At 27.9% G+C, this 20,695-nt stretch overlaps 1 protein-coding gene across 2 annotated transcripts in view; it reads right to left on the bottom strand.

Annotated features, from left to right (window-relative positions):
• Positions 1 to 5,897: 5,897 nt before the first annotated feature.
• LOC112592555 (fasciclin-2) overlaps positions 5,898 to 20,695 on the bottom strand; it is a 151,126-nt gene continuing 136,328 nt past the window's right edge. Inside the window, exons 11-15 of one of the 2 annotated variants that reach the window (XM_025336654.1) lie at positions 19,641 to 19,775; positions 17,772 to 17,841; positions 11,500 to 11,628; positions 7,086 to 7,157; positions 5,898 to 6,361 (exon numbers count right to left, since the gene is read on the bottom strand). In XM_025336654.1, coding sequence (XP_025192439.1) covers positions 6,277 to 6,361; positions 7,086 to 7,157; positions 11,500 to 11,628; positions 17,772 to 17,841; positions 19,641 to 19,775 — 491 coding nt within the window. In that variant the 3' untranslated portion in view covers positions 5,898 to 6,276. The remainder of the gene's footprint in view (positions 6,362 to 7,085; positions 7,158 to 11,499; positions 11,629 to 17,771; positions 17,842 to 19,640; positions 19,776 to 20,695) is intronic. The other variant, XM_025336655.1, reaches the window with a different exon arrangement.

The raw sequence follows: 20,695 nt of genomic DNA on the forward strand, positions 1-20,695 counted from the left end.
ATTAACGTTCTATTATAAAATGAATTTTATTTACGTACCGTGGTTAGTTACGTTATCTTCATTTTTCAATAGAATTAGAAAGCCTAGAAAAGGGTAGCGAGTAGGTACTAGGTCAAACAGCAAAAAGTGCAATCTAAATATTAGTTGATATCCACAAATAGATACGCGGTTCTATTAGAAACAGTGTAATATATTTTTAAATGCTGTTTAAAACCAGCTATCAACATTGATTAAGGATAAATCATTGAAATAAAACTTTGCTCAAGCTCCATATTTTAGACTCGAACGCTCAAATATTTCTAAAAAATAATAAAGGTCACCGTACTAATACACAACGTATTTATCATTTTCTTATCAGTTTTACTGCAAAATTGTTATAATTATTTTATATAATACGCTCCTTGCAACGCCCCGAATCACCACCGATTTTCGGTTTTTATGCGATGTCACCCGAAATGGCTGCACGGCATTCATTCGAACGACCGCGTGTGGATTGTACTGCAGTTCGACACAGACGTCTTTGCTTTATAAATCTTCGAAGGACAAAAACGTCCGCGACGAATTGACCTGTAGACGGTCACACGACGGACAGACCGTATCGGCATCGGTCCATTCATAGGTGTCCGATTGCAAAATTACGTGAACGTCGATCGTTTCACGTTTCGCGTGTCGGTCACCGCCACACGTGGACATATTTTTGTCACGCTTGTTGTTCGTCTCTTCAGAAACATCGAATAGGTCATCGCTGTTGCTATTTAACTTCCACGATCAGTCTAAACTCGGCGCGGTGCACGTAAAACCGTTTAGAGATCTCAAGTTTAAGTATTGTCGATAATCCAATTTTTTTCAACGCTTGTTGTGACGAAAGCCACTAAAGGCATACACTTAATATTATGAGAATGATTATCGTTATGATTTTATAAACGATATATACGAAAGTAAATAACCGATATAGGTTTATTGTGATGTTTAAATTATTATGCATAATATTATAGTAGCGATCGGTTTATTCTTATAGGCAGTCGATAAAACAATATAATTTACGATGAAAACTTAGAGGCAGTTCACGAATTATCCACTTTTGATGCATCCTGCTCTAGTATCTAGACGTATAGAGACAAAAACGGATAGTCTGGTAGGAAAATCACAATCCGGTAAGACGCATTCGCGGATGAGTTTTCAACGTAACGTTATAAACAATGCATTTAGCAAACGAGTAATGAACTAACCATTATAATGAGCCGCCATCAAAAAAAATCCTTTTATCGAGTGAAATAATTAATTTTAAAAATGAACAGCATACTTACATAGTATAAAATATTAAGACTAATTAGTAATTAAATAATATAGCTATAAGTTGATGAAGTACTTTTTACTCGGTAAGCGGTAAGTATAAAATAATCTTATTGTTAATGACACTGCTGTCATTATTATTATGATTATTATCAAGGGCGGTATTAATTTGTTAAATGGTTAATTTCTTTAAAACTTTTCATCAAAACTAGTTTATAAATTTTATAATTAACTTTAATAACTTAATTAGATTGATTGTCTGTTAGAATAACTAAGTTTTTTTTTCTGTTCGTCTGAAAAGTAATGGATATATAGCATACTTTAAGTTAAAATCTCCAAAGAGCAGTAGTTTATTAACAATAATGAATACGTGAGGTCAACAATCGCTCGAAATCGGGATTGGTGCCAGTGTATAAAGCGTAACCTCGTCAGCTTCGATAGTAGTGAATCACGTTCGTACCTTGGTACATTTGTTATGACGCTCACGGAATGAACCACGTCTGATGTCCGCCTGTCATAAAATGTTAAGTTTAATTTAACTTGTTTAGTCTTTGCACCACATTGGGATCATTTATACTCTCATTAATTTTATTTCATAGTGAACATAATATAAGTGCTATTCTTGTCGTATACTAAATTATTTAGTACAATATCGCCAGGATTGATTACCTATACTTTAATTGTCATCAAGCAATCACATATGATGATTGCGTACCCTGAACCTAAATAAGCTAGTACCTACTTGTATTTTTATGTTTGGACTTGTTGACCAACCGATTGACCTAGACTTTTGTGTTTTTGTAAAATATACATAGCATTCTGGATGTGTATAAGCACTAAACCGTAATGTGTGTAGTGTTCACCTACTACCTACATAATAAATATAATAATTATTAAAAGGATGCCTTAAGTTCATAATTTGTTTGTTAAAAACCATTTCACGTAAAAGATGAAAACATTAGCATAAAAAAATCCATTAGCTAAAGTCGTAGTTAAAAAAATAAAATTTTCACTGTTAAACGGAGAAAAATGTAAGTTTGTAGGTACTGTTGGGTTTTTAATGTATTTACATTAGCGGTTTTATTTCAACCACACCAATTAGGCCTGCTTTAATTTTAATATTTTTATGTTGGTCAAACTTCGATTAAAATGAAAGTAATTTATATCATAATAATAAAATAAATAATAAACATTCTATACGTTATTGAATACATTGGTAGGTAATTTTAAAATTACTTAGTTTTTTGTAATCTATATAAATATGAAAAAATAGCGTTCATAAATTACAATGAAAAGAATAAGATCGCTTAAAGACTCTGATATTTATGGTGGCTTTTACAAAAATTACTATGTATTACACATAAAAATCGAGACGTTGCAAACAATGTTTAACTGTCGCTTTTATAATATGTGGCTCATTAACTTGTTGGTACAGTAAAAAAATATATTGAAAACAGCTCAATTAATTTAAAACTGAAATTGTCAAAACTAAATTTATCAGATACAGTTTCTCGTTATATCTTTGAATTGTAAATTTATTTATTGAAGTCGGCTGTTTACCTATTTGCCATACTTACAATACGTAATGAATATGGTAAATTATAACATAGAAGATACTAAAGGTAACAGCAAAAAAAAAGTATTGCACGACGTAGTAAACGAAATAGTTAAGAGGTTAGATTACCTTCATAAGTAATAGTTAAAGTCGAGTAAAAAGGCGACTACTGCAGTGATGAAACTTCTCGTTACCGACCGATGATGTAGACACCACGTATATATTTATGTAGAATTACATAAATCTAACTTCGCCGTAATCTTCGTTTTTTATTTTTATTTTTTGTTGAGCATCCTTGTAATGTGTGTACCACCGTATAAGACTAACGTGGGACTCCGAGAAAAAGAAGGAATAGGAAAAAAACCAAATCGTTCACATTCACAAAAAAAAAAATGTATTTCAGCAGAAAAAAAATATCATAGTAATATATTATAGTATTTAGGCAGATGATTGGTAAATGATATATAATATTATAATATATATATATACATATATATATATATACCATCTACGTACATACAAATATATTATAATTATTGTTCATATATAGCTGACACTTAAACGTAACACATGTTTATATTATGATATAATAGTTAATTATTAAAATACAATGTATATATTATATATATAATTTTTATTTTTTATATTATTAGAGGTAGAATATAATATTATGTTATATACAATGTGCGTTCGTACGAGAAAAGATGTCGTCCACGCTAAAAAAAATAAAAAACAACTTTTGAGAGTTGATTATAGTAACACGTACCGACGTGATATACGGAAGGCAGAGTTGATAAAAAATATTACTGTTGTAAAGTCAAACGAAAATCGTAAAAGACTACTGTGTTACACCCCCACATCGGACGAGATTTATGAAAAACAACGTGGAAAACGGTTCGTCGTAGAGCGCTTACCTGCAGCGATTTTATTTTCCACGCGGAACGTTTTTAAAACGCTGTTACAACAATAACAAACGACATGATGCGCACTGCGGCGACGGCGGCGGATGTAAAATATAATATTAAACGATTTACGCACATCAAAAGACAAACACGCACCGCTGAACGGAAGAGGAAGCCAGTTCATATTATTATTATATGACCGTAAATTGCGCTGCAGATATTATTGTTATTATAGGCAACAACAGTGATATCGAGTTATGAAAATGTAAGGTGGAAAATGGTTAAAGGGTTGTTTTTGAAATTCATAATCGACAAGCTTAATATAACACGCATTGGCGGTTTCGTGGAATTATTAAATTTCGTAAAATGTGTCAAATTAAAAATCATTATTGAAATATAAGCATTACATGTTAGGTCATGTTTTAATCATTTTTGTGAAATTATTATAATTATGTATTCATTCTTTTGAATAATAATAATAATAATACCTAATAAAAAAAAAAAAATGTCCAAATGGCGAACGATGACGAGCAGAAATTCCTAAACCGAAATAAAACAATACTATATTTTTCACAATAAATTTAAATATAATAATACACAATAATTTACAATATGGATTATGATTTATTTGTAAAATATATATTTTTTGAACAATTTTTTCATATGGTAATTATTTGTTTTCCGCAAAAATAATTGTAATATATAAAATTAATGATCGGTAAACTTGCGTATTGAAAAAGAAAATTGCCTCGAAAACATCAATATTATTTAAGTTGGAGGTGTAAAATACGTTTGTATTTTATAATTTATAGAAGTGTTGTATTGTACATGATTAAATTGTTCGAATCTCTTGGAAGACGGGGCAGCGATGTTTTACGCGATTATAAACATAAGAAGAGAGAAGTATTTTTGTCTCTCGAATCAAAACCATAAAACATTTGAGTAAGAACCACACGCCAAGTAGTCTTTAATCAGTTTAATCCAAAAGTGATATACATATTTGTTAAGTTTTAATAATTACCTACTATAAATAGCAATATAATAGAGAACTTTGTAGTATCTATAGCCGACCGGCGCGTCAATCAACTTAAAATCAAATCACAAACATTTCACAAAATATATAATATTATCATATACATATTATATAAAATAATTATTATACGACAGGCAATATATTCACACAATTTAAATTTAAAAAAAAAAGTAAAAAATTATGTACGTAGGAACAAATTTAAGAAATAGTAATGATAATGATAAAAAAAAACCCATCAAATCAAACGATCGTTACACAATAATACGAAAATAGTTTTAAGACATAATATTATAATATAATTTTTACACAACATATGCATATTATTATTAAGTACAAAGCAGCATCAAACAACCGAAACGTTGGGCGGATAGCGTCCGTTGTAAAAGCAAAAATTAAAAATTCGCTTAATATTAGGTAATATGGTTTTTTTTTTTTTTTTTAAAAACCGAGATTCGACCGACAAAAACGAACGAATTTGAATAAAATCCTGCAAAGTGTACTTATGTGCCACATAGTTTTGGTTACACACTGTTAGTGTACACGTACAGAGAAAATACTTTTATGATGACGTATTTATACTTAAATAGTTTAAAATCATGCACTCTATTGCATAAGCAAATGTGTTTTTATTATTATTATTATTATTTTTTTTTGTTTTGGAATCGAAAATGGTTTGGAATGATATTGAATTCTATTAGTGGATGACACTAAAAAAGTTTATTATATTGTGATAGTTCTCAGAGTATTGTTCGATAAAAGTTCGTTCGAAATAACGTTATAATACGGCATACCTAATTATTATCATATTATACAACATAATATAATCTATAAAATGAAATAATAATAGTAATAATTAAAATCCTTAATATTAAACACTTAAAAATATAACATTGAAAATATTATCTACAAATCGGGACGTTGGGAGGGGTTCACGACACGAATGCGTTACACGGTATAGTAGCGGTATATAAGTATTATAATATTATGTACGATATCAGTAGTAGGCAAGTAATAATATTACATTATATTGTAATATAGTAAACATTGTATAGTAATAATAATAAAAGTAAAATGTATATAATATAATAATGATGATAATAAAAATATTATGTAGTAGCAGTATAATAGTACTTATATATAGTATAGTTGCTAGGTAGTATAAAACGCTACGGTAATAATAATAATAATAATAGTTACATAAAATAAATGCTAGAGCGGCGCGAAACGTAGTCGGTCAAATTCGAATCGTTTTGCGTACAATTAAAATTAAACACCCCAGTCACAATAATATTATATAATAGCGTTTATCATAATAATATATTATATTATTAATGTTATGAATTTTGTTTTTCAAAATATATTTGTCAGTCGTGAAAAAGTCACTCCGCGTACACTGCTGCCGCCGTAATGTGCCTTTTTATGCGGAATACGCGTGTAGTATCGTGCAAACGTGTCATTGTCGTCGGATTGATTTAGTTTGCGGGAGTCCGTTTTTAAACGGCAGAATCCTTGCCGACGAAACGGGTCTGCGACACGGACCGTTTGACGTCGTACTCCACCTCGGTGTCCTTTTTCAGCCTGCAAAATTCGAACAAAAAACGGGCGGTTTAATCATGTTATTATTATTACTGTTAATTTATTACGGTGGCTAGATTCATCGGCTCCGAGCGGTCGATTTTTGTTACGGGCACGTATTATTGGAAAGAGGTGCAAAATAATACAATATGTTATAATGTATAGGTACGTATAGTGAAAAACCACTCGAGTTTCAAATTAGTTTCACTGGTCAGCCGAAAAATAATTGATATGAAATCCGAGCTAGATTTTAACAGACGAACTTCTGGTTATTATTTTCATAAAAAAAGATTGGGCAATTTCCGACAGAATTTTCAAGTTCAATAAGCGTAATTGGGCGATTTGCTCGATATAAATATTACGTATAATATGCATGCAATGAATTACTTTTCAATTCGTCGTTCCAGGCTAAAATTTTTTTGAACTATTAAATTGTAATTTATAAATGAAAACAACAATAACAAAAATTTAACGATGGCATACAAACATCATTTGTTGTAAAAAAATAATCTATGGCGAGCCTACCTCTGTGGTATAGTGGACGATCCCACATAATGTATGAGTATATTTTAAGGGGGTGGGAGTGAACACGAGGCGGTATGACTGAGATACATGATCAAATATACGTCTATTTGAATACTAGACTCAGAACCCCGTCGAGGAGGTAAGTTTAGGTTAGGTAAGGGTTTATCGATTTTACTTTTGAATGCCGTTTTCATATACTCACATTTCGGTAGGTTCTATACGCAAATTATTGCTTTGATAGGTGTTGCCGTTGGTCAACAATTCTTTGCCCTCGCTGGAAAAATAACACATAAATGTAATATTATATGAATTTATTTTCAAAATAATCGTTTATATCATGTCGTATAAGACGGTATCGTACCATTATGTATGCATAATATATACACAGAGTAATTTAGCTAGCATATTAAACCCTTATTTTTTCATTTAATAATGAATTTAATCAAATTCTGGTACTTGGAATTTTTAAATAAATTTAAAGACTATATACGTTTAAGTTTATACTATTTTGGAACACCATCTGGGCGATACAGTTTTTTAAATGAGAACCCCCTCTTTTACTATAAATTATTTTGCGTAAATGTATTATTTTTAAATATTGGTGTACTTACATAATTCAAAATTCCAACAAGTAGTTTTTCAATCATTAAAACGTTTTATTTATTTTAAGGATGAAATTCTTTAAAAATGGTTAAAAAAAAGTATTAAGTAGATATAATATTTATTATATTTATTATAGGTACTTAAACTATTCTTATAAGTTACCATAGCCTCCATATTTTTCATACCCATTAATATGGATATACATTATCTTTAGTAGGATAAAGTACATTAAGTTAAATAATTCGAAAATTAATCATTCAAATTTTGAATGTTATGCATCAACATTTTTAGATAAATTATAGGCTAAATAATTTTTTATTCAAAAGCAAATAAGAAAATGTAAATTTGTGTCATCATTAAAATAATTTAAAAATACGGTTTTAAAATAGATTTAAAAATTTAAGAAAAAAAATCAGATTTTTTATAACTGTGTTATTGAAGAAGTAAAAGGGTTGAGCGTGCTTGGTAAGTCACTCTGTATATACAATGCGTGTATAAGTACTATATATATATTATACTATATAATATATTAACATTATTTATATATATAATGTACGTATAGTTATAATACTACTAGGTGGTGGTGGCGCGAACTTTTTTCTTTGTGTTATACATAATTATTAATGTTTACAACAAACTGCATGTACCTAAGTTGTGTTACAACAACCAAAATTATATTATGTTTATAAGCGTCGTATCTATTACGTGCATATATTATAATGCGTTGTAATTATGTTGTTTTAATTTAGAATTTATATTGTGTATATTATACAAGGCGATTATTTTAACGTCACTCATACCAGTCAAAAATGTTTTTATTTGTCATAACTGTAAACGCTGAGTACTTAGGTAGATATAAACTTCCTAACACTATATGTAGTACGTATGTTATTATTTTTTTTTCCACTAATTTTGTGATATTGCATAGCTGTACAATTTTTACGAGTATTATTTTTTTAATTTTACTTAACGACTGCCCATATTAAGCTAGTTAACATAATAAAATCAAAAATATGAGCACTAGTAAAAATGTGAGGTATCGAATAAAAAAAAAAAAAAAAAAAAAAAAATCAAAAGTTAGCTTTTCTCATTGAAAATACATACAAGTAGGTGTATAACATTGTTTGAAAACACAATGATTAACCAAGATGATTGCTATAAATATGATCATATTTATTAAGACAATCAAAGAAGAACTAAAGAAAAGTTAGAAATTAAAATATTTAATTAATTAATTTAAGTTTAGCTAATAAGATTTTGAAAATATATTATTTATTTTTGCAACTAGATCTTGTAAGTTATTTATTATATAAACCTGATTATTCATTTCCAGTTTAGTATTAATGTTAATAAAAATATTTTTCAAATTATTTAAATATTTATGTTTGAAAATCTTGTTATGGGCTACGAGATATACTAATAATATAAATATATCATAATATAATGTTTATGAGCTACGAGATATGCTAATATATAATATAATGTGTAATATTCCTATAGGTGTTAGCAATAGTAATATAAATATATATGTGATCTAATAATTATAATGTATACGAAATATTAGATTCATATTTTGTAAAAACATCATAATAAATCAAAATAGTAGTTGTTAGGCGAGGTCGTTTTGCATTTACAAGAATTGCCAGTAAGGACGATAACATCCTGGAGATTGTTGTTTCAAATGTGAAAACAATTCCAAGAACTAATCTAAATTGGAAGATTGACGATTACAACAACAAGAGATTTTCTTGTATATAAGGGAGTCCGAAAACCAACAGGGGCAGATGTACCAGAGCTACGAAGACCTGAGCAACTTCACGACACTCAGCCACTTTTTGTAACAGTTACATGTATTTTATTTATACAGAATAAACATTATTGTATTTAAGAGTTGTGAATTTCATTTTAATAACACCTTGGATCTGGATCTGATATTGGCACGCAACAATCTGCCAAAATTGTATTGCTCTTATTTGAGGGATTTGTCAGATTTATCAAGCTAGACTTTTCTACGCTATAACCCCTCGCTAATGTGTAGACATAACTGCTTAGTATATACATATATTAATCAGTGGTAAAAATTAGCTTTTAAATTTTAAAATTAAAATTATATTTATACAGGGTGGGCTATTGTGTTTTTCCATTCGTACGAAGTGATTTTTTCATAAACCACATCATTGAGGTTAAAAAAGCATTATGTATACACAAAGAATCTCTCACAGAGCACCTAAGTTTACGTCACCACTGACCTATGGTATTACCGTACATATATACTTATGTATAAATTCATAATAATTTATACATTATTTATTTAATGTTCACGTATATAATATTATATTCTACATCGTATGAGATGTAAATATAGTAGAGATGTATACAAGTTGGTATATGTTCGGAAAAAAAAACACCGAACGTTTTTTTACATTTTGCACAAGCGGAAAAAATTAATTTAAAGCGAGTCAGTCTGCAGCAGACAGGTAATTGGCTAAAGTGTATATTATTATAATATATATATAATACTAAAACAACTTAAAAGCTTATATTATGTTATGTATACTTTATAATACATGGCATTATAGCAGTGTTGTTATAATATATAATATATGCGCGTATGTATAAAATAATAATATTATGTTGGTCGCCGCATACGACAGACGCGCGACCTTTGAAGAGCGCGAACAGTTCGTCGCTACATTGCAGGTAGGTTAGGTACCTACGTACTGAACAGTTCTATAAATAGGGTGTTAAACCAAAGCCGTTCACATCATATGAAGTGTACAAAATTATTCAAATTTATATTGTCATTATATAATATAATAAACTATATTATTATTATGTTAAACGCGCACATGACGTGTTAGCTGCAGCAGGCGTACATAGAAGATAACAGTATAATAGCATATTATTACATAGCAGCGAGATCTACGGAAAGTGCAGATTATGAGTTATGACGTTACCGATACAAACATAATATAGGTGTTATTATAATAGCATCGTTTCGGATCAAGTCGTTTATCGTTCAAATTAGTTGCTTATCAGTCTCTAAACACGCAGCAAATATTTGTATTTGTGATCGTATGAATATGTAGATGCACGACGAATGAAAACAAAATAAAAAAAAAATGAAAATCGCTCACACAACGCACACAAAATAGAAGAATTTGTACAATAATATTATTGTAATAACTTAAATATATATTATAAAAAAAAAAAAAAAAAAAAAAAAAACAAGGCGGCACACACACAACACAAACGGGAGGGAAGGAAGATAAGAGAGAGAGAGTGAGAAAGAGAGGAAGAAAAAGATTAGATGTAATATAATAATAATATTATAGGCTGCATAATTACTATAGTTGCGGACAAAATTCCCTAGGTCATTTCTAATCATTATTTTCGACATAACAGTGGCGAGTATATGTTTCGATTTTGACATTATAACTCTGGATGTTAAGTTAATATACCTAATATAAGTTATTTATATACTATCGACTGAGTTTAATATCTACAATTTTCTGAGAGGTGAAATTACTAAATATAAATTTATTCAGATCAAATCTCAAAAATAATTATCATAAATTCAAAAACATTCAAATTATTATTTAATTAATAGTATTATGTTTTTAATGTTTTTTCCATTTAATATTTACTTACTTATGTGGAATGACGACTGTTTTCCTCAGACAGTTATATTTTAAATAATTCCCCTTCCTATTAGTTAAATAATATTTAAGTACTATTAAAGTCCTGCAATAGGTTAAATATCTAGTGTTTGTAACTCGCGTCATTTTAATTCATTTGTCCGCAACTAGAAACACAGTACCTAACATTAAGTATTATATATTAAATCACAGTAAAATTATATAGGTTATAGGCAGGTACAGAAAGTATAGATATAGAGTATAACGCATTTAGTAATTAAGATTTTGATATAATGGTAAATACAAGCGACCAAACCAAATCAATTAAATAATAACAACAATATTAATTAATTAAACAGACAACACATTTCTTACAACACAAAGTTCATATCTGGCAAGGGGACTTTCTCTACGTCGGAAGTGTAAGAAGAACCGTTTCCGTTACTGGACGATTCGCCCGTGCTGTTGTTGCAATACGGCAACGGAAAACGCCATCCATACAAACTGAAAACGGCCCTCGATTTGAATAAATAATAATAATAATAATAATAACATGTAATATTATAAACACAGGTAATAAAAACACAATGACAAAATATCCACCAAGTCAACAACATGTAAGTTTATTATACATGATAAAAGTTTAATATAAAAATGTCTCACTGTCGTGGTCATCACGTCACTGAATCAACTTTCTAACAGCTAATATCCGACTGAACGTTAAACTATATATATACAGGTACACAACATTGGTAATTATAAATTTTTAAAATAATAATCGTTTAATCAGTAATTAGGTTTATTTTTCAAGAAAATGCGAAAAAAAAACAATTAATTTAATGAAAAATGTTTGTACACTTAAAATAATATAATATTATAGTATGCGTAGATCTTCGATTTGGGAAGAATTTTTAAAAATATTAATTAGAAAAAACGAGTTAACGACGGTAAGACACTCTTTATAATATAATTAATATTATTAGTTGTTACTAATAAAAAGAATGAATTTAATAATACTATATAGATACTCATAAAATTTAAAATGTTTTAAGGGTATAGAAATTTTTTCTTTTAATTTACACGAATAAGCATAAATTAAGTAATTTATAAATCATAATACTAATAATATTATCGTGTTGATATCTATTTTTTTTTTTTTTTTAATATTACACTTATACATTTACAATGTAATTTATCAGTAAATTATCCGTTAATATATTACACAGGAAATACGTTCGTAATATCTAATACCTAATATTTTTATATAAAGGAACATATTTTTTTTTTTGTTCTGGTTTGCAGTGTTCATATTGAAGTAGGCATCATATAAAAAAATATAATATCCTATTCAATTACTACTATCTGTTAAGATACTTATATATGTTTATTCCTATAGGGTTGTAATACTTTTAACTATATTATGAAAAAATATCAATATTTCACGATTTCAAACACTAAATTATATAGTAATTTATTTTTTATTGTTTTCGAGGGTGAAAAAAACAACAACACGCATAACATTAATATTAAATATATATACTTACACGAGGACCTACAACTTAACAGTTAAGGGTATAGGGAAAACAAAGGGTGTATAAGTATAATAACATAATATATTGTTGTGTATATGCACATATTTAATAGTATAGTTTAGAAAACGCGTACACATGGACACATTCACACATTGATACATAGACATGTGCAGACTACAAATACTTACACAACAGAAACGATTGAGATCTTACTTCTTAGTGAAATGATATAATTACAATTTAAAATCATTATAATATAAACATAAATTAATTTGCTTATTAAGTTTAAATCTGTTTTTCACCAGTATGAAGGTTTTTGAACTCGAACATAACTTTTTAATTATACAATACTGTTTTTTGAAAACAAAATTTGAAGTTTATTAACAATAAAATTGTAAGTTCATTAAATAAAAAAGAACTTTTAAAGTGATATAAATGGGCTCTTTCTGGGATTTGCAAAAGGCAATTTGTGAGCATATTATGATATTAGTGTTTATATTATAGATGAAAAATAATTTTTTTGTTATCTATAAAGTAAAAACCATTAAATATACATTTTACTATACACTAAAATATGATAATAAATACGTCAACCGTCACTTTTTTTAACTAATATTCTGCAGTGATATTGCATTAAAATAATAATACGAGCAATATATAGTATCACTTAAAAAAATTATAACTAAATATAATACAATAAGAATAATTTAATGTACCTAATATTTATTTATAAATATATAAAACAATAACTAGTAAATCATAATAAACGATATAAATTGCTTATTAATTTATAATTTCAACGCTTTAAGTATTAAGAATACAGAGTAAAACTATACGAATAAACAATACGAACAAAAAAAGAAAAATGATTAAATTATAGATGAAAATTTCTTAATATAAAAGGTAAAGAATTGAAAAATAAATCATCGTCAGATAAATCATTAATATTATAGTGCATAGCGCGATCAATAAGGCTTATATGCTCAATATTAGTTGCTAGAAATTTTATTTTAAAAGTAGGTACTCGAATACCTAAAATTAAAGGATGGAACAGATGAAGTTAGTTGAAATAAAAAATTAGGAGAGTCAATCGACCCCATGTAAAATTTGTAGATAAAGAAAATATTACTCTTTGTCTATCTATAAACGATTTTATTGATACAACATCTCCAGACTAAAATGAAAAGATCTTTAAATATTTATTATTAATTTTGTTTAACCATTTAATAAAATGTTGATTGGTGTGGGTACCAAACAAAAGAGTTAAGCACACATAATGATATAATGAATAGCTCATGGCTATGTTATCAATACTACCATACAATATTACGATCTATTTTGTGTAAGAGAGAAAGCAAATTATGATATTATTATCTATGGTCTCGGAAGATTTATCTCTTTAACATAGGACATAATATTAACAATATTCATTGTTTTATGATATAAGAAATTACAAGAACACTAATTTCAAAACATGAGATGTTAAATTTTCAAGCCTCAAAAAAAAATTAACTTAACACCCAATAATATATGTTGATTAAAAAATAAAGAATTTTAAAAAATATGTATAAAATTATGGATTTTTAAGTCTACAAAATATGTTTCTTGAATTTCCAAGACATCGCTTAAAGATTTGCAGTAAAAGAATCATCATATGTGTATGCATGTGTTAATGACGACAAGAAAATGTAAAAATAAATAATGATTGCTTTAAAGGCCAAATCACATCATAATATAATTATAATAATTGCAATTACAATTTTTTTTGTTGATATTTTTCGACACATTGTATTGTTATTTAACTCACAAAATCTTTGTTAACAGCTACTTCGAAGTAACTGAGTATTGCTACGATTCAATGTATGAAATATAATATTTTTTATAATCCTTGTAGTATTATTGAACACATTTTTTCTTTTAGATCTTAATAATGGCATCCTACTATTTTTTTTTTTTTTTTTTGTCACACTATTGATTTGAAAATGAACATCGACGATCGATTTTCGCTCGCAGATTTTATAGTACATGTTTGATGTTTACAAGCTAATCCTTTAACACAAAACCTATAGTGGCGCAAATAGTGGATACGGTGGCGGAAGGTAGTAAGTCTTCTTATAAAATACAAATAAAAAATATTTGACTTACCACGAATATGGAAAGAGATTATTTCAAAAACCTGTAGAGGTTATATATTATTCATACATAAATACTTCCCCTGAGAATTTATTTCATTTGCGTCACTGTCGAATTTCCTATTTGTTGAAAATAATATTTTTTTTTATAAAATTTGAAGTATTAATAAATAATTTGCTTAGGTTTTTTGAACTTCGTGAGCCATAATTCTAATTTTATATTTGTCTCTGCAGTGTTTTCTTTTCGGTAAGATAACACGAAAATCGAACTAATACAGCTTATTTATTTAGAAAAGTGTTTAAAGTTTAGATGAACGAAATATGGATATTGCGATTTGTGAGATGAGGTATTTCCGAAGTTCCAAATACCACTCTTTTCTATACAAGCTCTAAATGCGTATGGAAAAAAAACTGTTACTTCAATTTATTAGATACTTATATTTTTACACTCATTTACGTTAAAATTTTAGTAAAATCATCCAATTATAAAATATGCGGTAAGTTGTGAAATCAAAATTAATACAGCGGTTGATTCGTTAAAAATAATAATTTAAAAAACAGTGGTTATTTTTGTTTTTGCACAATACAGTATTTATAAAGACATACACTCCAAATTATACAAGAAATAAGACATTTCGAAAAATTGACAGGCACCTCGACTATAGCGTGTTATACCATTTTAATATAAAATAAAATGAATACAAGTAAATTGTAAGTATTTAAGTATAACACACAGACACATATATATATATTAAAGATAAACATAAGCACATCTCACACCACACGAATAATATGACGAAGCGGGCGTTGAAATAAAAATGATGATGGTTTTTTCAGTGAAAAGGGTCAGGTTTGACGTGTGAGTAACGACGCGGATTTTTTATTATATTATTGTGTATGATGAATGTGAAATGATGACACGCACACACGCATACTACAGACAGCAAAATAATCTCAACGCACACTTGTTGGTACATTATGTAAATGGCACGCGAGTTAGTCTTGCCGTAATATTATTTTCACACCGTTATATTAATAATAGAAAACAATATTTATATAATATAAATGATATATATATATTGTACACACACATATACATAAATACTATACTCGTATTGTATCAAACGTGTTGATTTACTTTTCGTTATTTCGGGGTATTAAAAGACAAGATAAGGGGTGAATAATCTTTTCGGCTTGAAATGTTTAAACTAATTCAGATGAACATCGAATACCAAATACGCCATATAATATTAAGATATGATAATAATATTTTGTATATGTCTTTCGTATGATATAATATGGGTAAATTATGAGTAATAATAATAAAACGTCGTTTACGGGTTAGCGGGGTAGGTGAATGTTATTATTATATTATTAAAAAAAAAAAGATAAAAAAAAATTGGTGTCACATTATATTATCGTCGTCTTTGGGCTTATTAAATTTATCGTTTAAAATTAAAATTATCAAGAGTTGAAAAAAAAAAAATTGAGAGAAAAAACTTTTTCTTGTACAATTATTATTCCACATCTTTGGTCGTGTTTGAACTATATTATACAGGTACATAACAAGATTTACTAACACGATTTTAAAACGAAACGGAAAACTTTTACATGCTGTAGCGATGTCAATCGTCCATATTATATAAGTACCAATACTTTGAGATTAGTATATATAATAACGTATGAAAATTATACGCATAAAATAAAATATCGTCCGCACTGCAACCCAAGCACTATCAATAGAATATTAAACTGCATGTATCGTACATATATTATATAAATAAATTGTAAAACTTATAACGAAAGAAAACGATATGTGACGTACGTATATCGTATGAAATTAATTCAAATGAATTTGAAAACAATATTCGAAAGAACAATGATCGGATTCTCGAGGGAATGAATACAGCGATAGTTCTTTTCTGAATTTCCGTGATTATGCTCCAGCATACGATATTTCAAAACGATAGTATTTTACGAGTGCAGTTTAATAGGTACTTACATAATATATAGCTCGAATGATGTGATTTATACCATAATTTCGACTGCAAACTTTAACTATATATTTAACCGTGAAAAATATAGGGCATAGACTAAGTATTCTAATAATTAGTTATTAAATTATAATGTTATAGCGGTGAATATGAATTATGATTAAGGCTCGGAAGTTGATGCATTTTGTATTTTTTTTTTTTTTTTTTTTTGGAATTTATTAGACGATGCTCTTCTGGCCATAAATGTGTTTTATAAACATGTAAATCTAAATAAGTAATATTTATTTTGAAATTTTTTGCATTTTATGGCTTTTTTACTTTTTAAGTCATTTTTTGTCATTTTCAGGTCTTTTTTTTTTTAGTTAATTTTTTTGGATTTATAATTAAATGTCAATTAACATCTTTAAACTTTAAAGTTTTAACTTTATATGTTCTGAAGTTAGAAAATATTTCATATTCAAATAATGATATAGTTTAGAAATTTTTGGTAATTTCTATGTTCATTTTATCTAACATATTTTAATAAAATAATATACGTATAAATCCTAGGCCTATACATTATTATGATTGTGATTAGGTAAGTTTCTGTATCCATGTAATTAATAATAACGACGTTTTATTTATTATTAGGAAAATCTACGGGGTTTCCACTTGAAAATCTATGCATAGGTGTAGTAACAATATATAATATACCAATATATAATTAGTATACCTATATACTGGTGCTTTGACGTTGATTATCTTGCTGCCTTGATCTAGTACGTCGGCGTAGACGACTGCAGTGTGCACATTTGAGTGTATAAAATGTACACTATAAATGGAATGATATGATATGATATTATATTATAGATGATGCAGGTACACGCATAAATTTAACGTACAGTGTTAGGATATCATGAAACCCGGTGGATTAGTGTAACCAGCAAAATAATTATTATGTGTTTGTATAAATATCCCAAAAAAAATCAATAAAATTAAAAAAATCATACCTTCCGAGCTTTGCGTCCTCGTCCCTCTTCTTTTTCCGACAGCACATACCGAACAATATGTACAAGATACCTGTAGAGTGCGCATGAAATGAAAAACAAAAACAATGACACATTATTACATAATATTTTCAAATTATAATATGCTTACAACGAAGCATATCCGTGCTTTCAACACAGTTATGTATACGAAGATAACATGATTACGGAAAAGAAAAATTATTTATTTTTTTTATTGATGAAAAAATAACTCCTTTTATTGAAAAATGAAAGCATCAGATTTAATATACAATAATAAACAAATTTTTTAATTATATTTATTGTTTGGTAATATCATGTTACAGTATAGTAAAAAAGTTGTTCAATTTCAAGTATTTCTAATTAGTGTTAGTATAACCAGGTATCTAATTTATAAAGTATACATATTTTCTGTATGCTTTTTATTACCATTTTTTTTTTTTCGGAAATTGAGGATACCGCTACTGACGACGTTGAATAATATATGTTATCGGATATCAAACCGTAAACAGCAAAAAGTAATATTACAATTATATATTATATATTGTAAAAAAAAAAAAAAATATCTGAAGTTATATGATCTAGTATTTTTTGTGAATATGATGATTGAAAATATTAATATGTGGTATAGGATGTAATTTTTGATTCACTGCAAAACGAAAAAATTACGAGATGAAAAATGATCATTAGTAATTCAATGAATAATATTTTTACTAGGAGAAAAATTTCGAATATCTATATTCTATACACTGTAATTGTTTATAACTATAATGAAACAACAAAATAATGAAACTATTAGAATCAAAAAAGATGGTGCAAATTCATACCGATTGATTTAATTGTATGATAATGATTTTGGAAACAAATTTAGATACTTATTCTTGTCATATTTCGACTTTACTTGTAAATTTAGTTTACATTTTCACTTATAAAATACTGTATAAACCGTATGAATATTTAAAAGTAAATTACGTTTTTCCAGATAAATAAACGAAAAAAATAATGTAGGTATGATTCAAAGTTAATATATTATCAAACTGTTCGAATTAGTTTTTAGTATCAAAATTGCATCGTCGTATCAATTTGTAAAAGTGAATAGATAGTATTAGTATAAATGTTGCCTATACGGAATTCCTGATAATGAAAGTTGCTTTTTGAATTTCTTCAACTAATTTTTAAGGGATTTGATATAGGCAATATTAACAACTTTTATGAAATGTATTAAAAATTGCGAAAATAAATTTAATGAAAATTAGAAATTTATGCTCATTTATCATGTTAGTTAAATATCCATCCATAACGATTTTAGAAAAAAAAATCAATTACAGAAATATTGTAGAATACATTATTGTCTAGGGCTTGACTTACTATCAGTTTTTAGTTTTAACTTCTGGAATAGTAAATATTTAAGACAAAACAATTGCAATTTTTGTTCGAAATAAAAGGGCTAATTAACTTTTTAAAAACAGAATAATATTCAATTATATGTATAATTTTCATTAAAAATCAAAACTATTCATTAAAATTAGTTTTTGATGTATAATGTGTGCGTTAACATTCTCCTAAAAGAATGTTTTTAAGACTTTGGATATTAATATTATATACATACAGCGATTATTTATAGATTTTTAGCTGATTTACGATGAAAAGTAAAATATATATATTTATTATATGGGTAATACCAGTTGCTGAAATTCATAAGCCAAAAGAATACATTAATGTATATAAATATATTTTTTTAAGGGCAGATGTACATGTATCAATATGTACCGGATAGTCATCAGTCCCTTGTTAACCCGAATATGTGATTATATTTAATATGGTTAGTGGTTACCGTCGGTTTGACAGACTTACCAGTGTTGTTGGCGAAGTAACATGATACGTCAATGACCACCAACACTGTGAACAGGACGGCCAAGACGATGCTGATTATGACCGCAGAGCTTAGCCGGTTAGGGTACGGCGGTTGCATGGGAGGTATGTCCACGCCTGTAAACGAACATGGTAAATCATCATTGCATGTAATAACATATTATTTTAACGTAACATTATTCTATTTTCGTTACGCTTAATACGCTTGAACATAATAATTTGTAATTTATCGTTACCTATGCGCGTGCACCGTTCAAAAAAGGCGCATTCGAGACAAGATGTAGTTCTTACTTCTTACAATATTATAATAATTTATAATAATTATCGTAGGTAAGTGGAAAATAAAAAACAGAGTTAGCCGCAAATCATAACATATTAATGATTTTTCGTAATTTTGTGATTGGTGTCGTTCACAGGTAAGTACACATACATACACACACCCCCACACATATACACACATGCACATGCTATATTATATTATTATACACATTAAAACATGCTGCACCGCGTAATACGACAACAATAATATACTGGGCGAGACGTTTGTTGTTTTATCACATCGTCAACGATTGTGTTTCTTCGGATTTAGCGTATCAACATTATTGTTGTGTGGTACACGGTTGTGTAAATGAAACACAAAAAAAAAATAATAATAATAATAACAAAACATATTAGTAAAAATTTGAAAGAATAAAACCGAAGCGTTAGTGTAAAAAGCCAAGGAAACAAGAAGTAGCTGATATACGGGTAGGTATACGTGTATACGTTACATACATTGGTGATGATGTTATAATATACCTACGTGACAAATCTTTGTTATCTGATATAATATTATTACGTACATGGTGGCCCCGAGTCGTCGGCTATCAGATTTCGTCGCCGGCACGGGTCGTAGGGGCGCGAAGAAGCCACGAAAAGATAGAAGAATACACCATGCACTTTAATATCATATCCATAAACGCATCATACTCTTACCTCTTCGAACACGTCATTGCCATGTTTTATAACGGTATTATTATTATTCTTTTTGTTGTTGC

Source organism: Melanaphis sacchari, unplaced genomic scaffold (assembly GCF_002803265.2).
Source record: "Melanaphis sacchari strain LSU unplaced genomic scaffold, SCAv2.0 Contig178_pilon_pilon, whole genome shotgun sequence".
Classification (NCBI taxonomy): domain Eukaryota; kingdom Metazoa; phylum Arthropoda; class Insecta; order Hemiptera; family Aphididae; genus Melanaphis; species Melanaphis sacchari.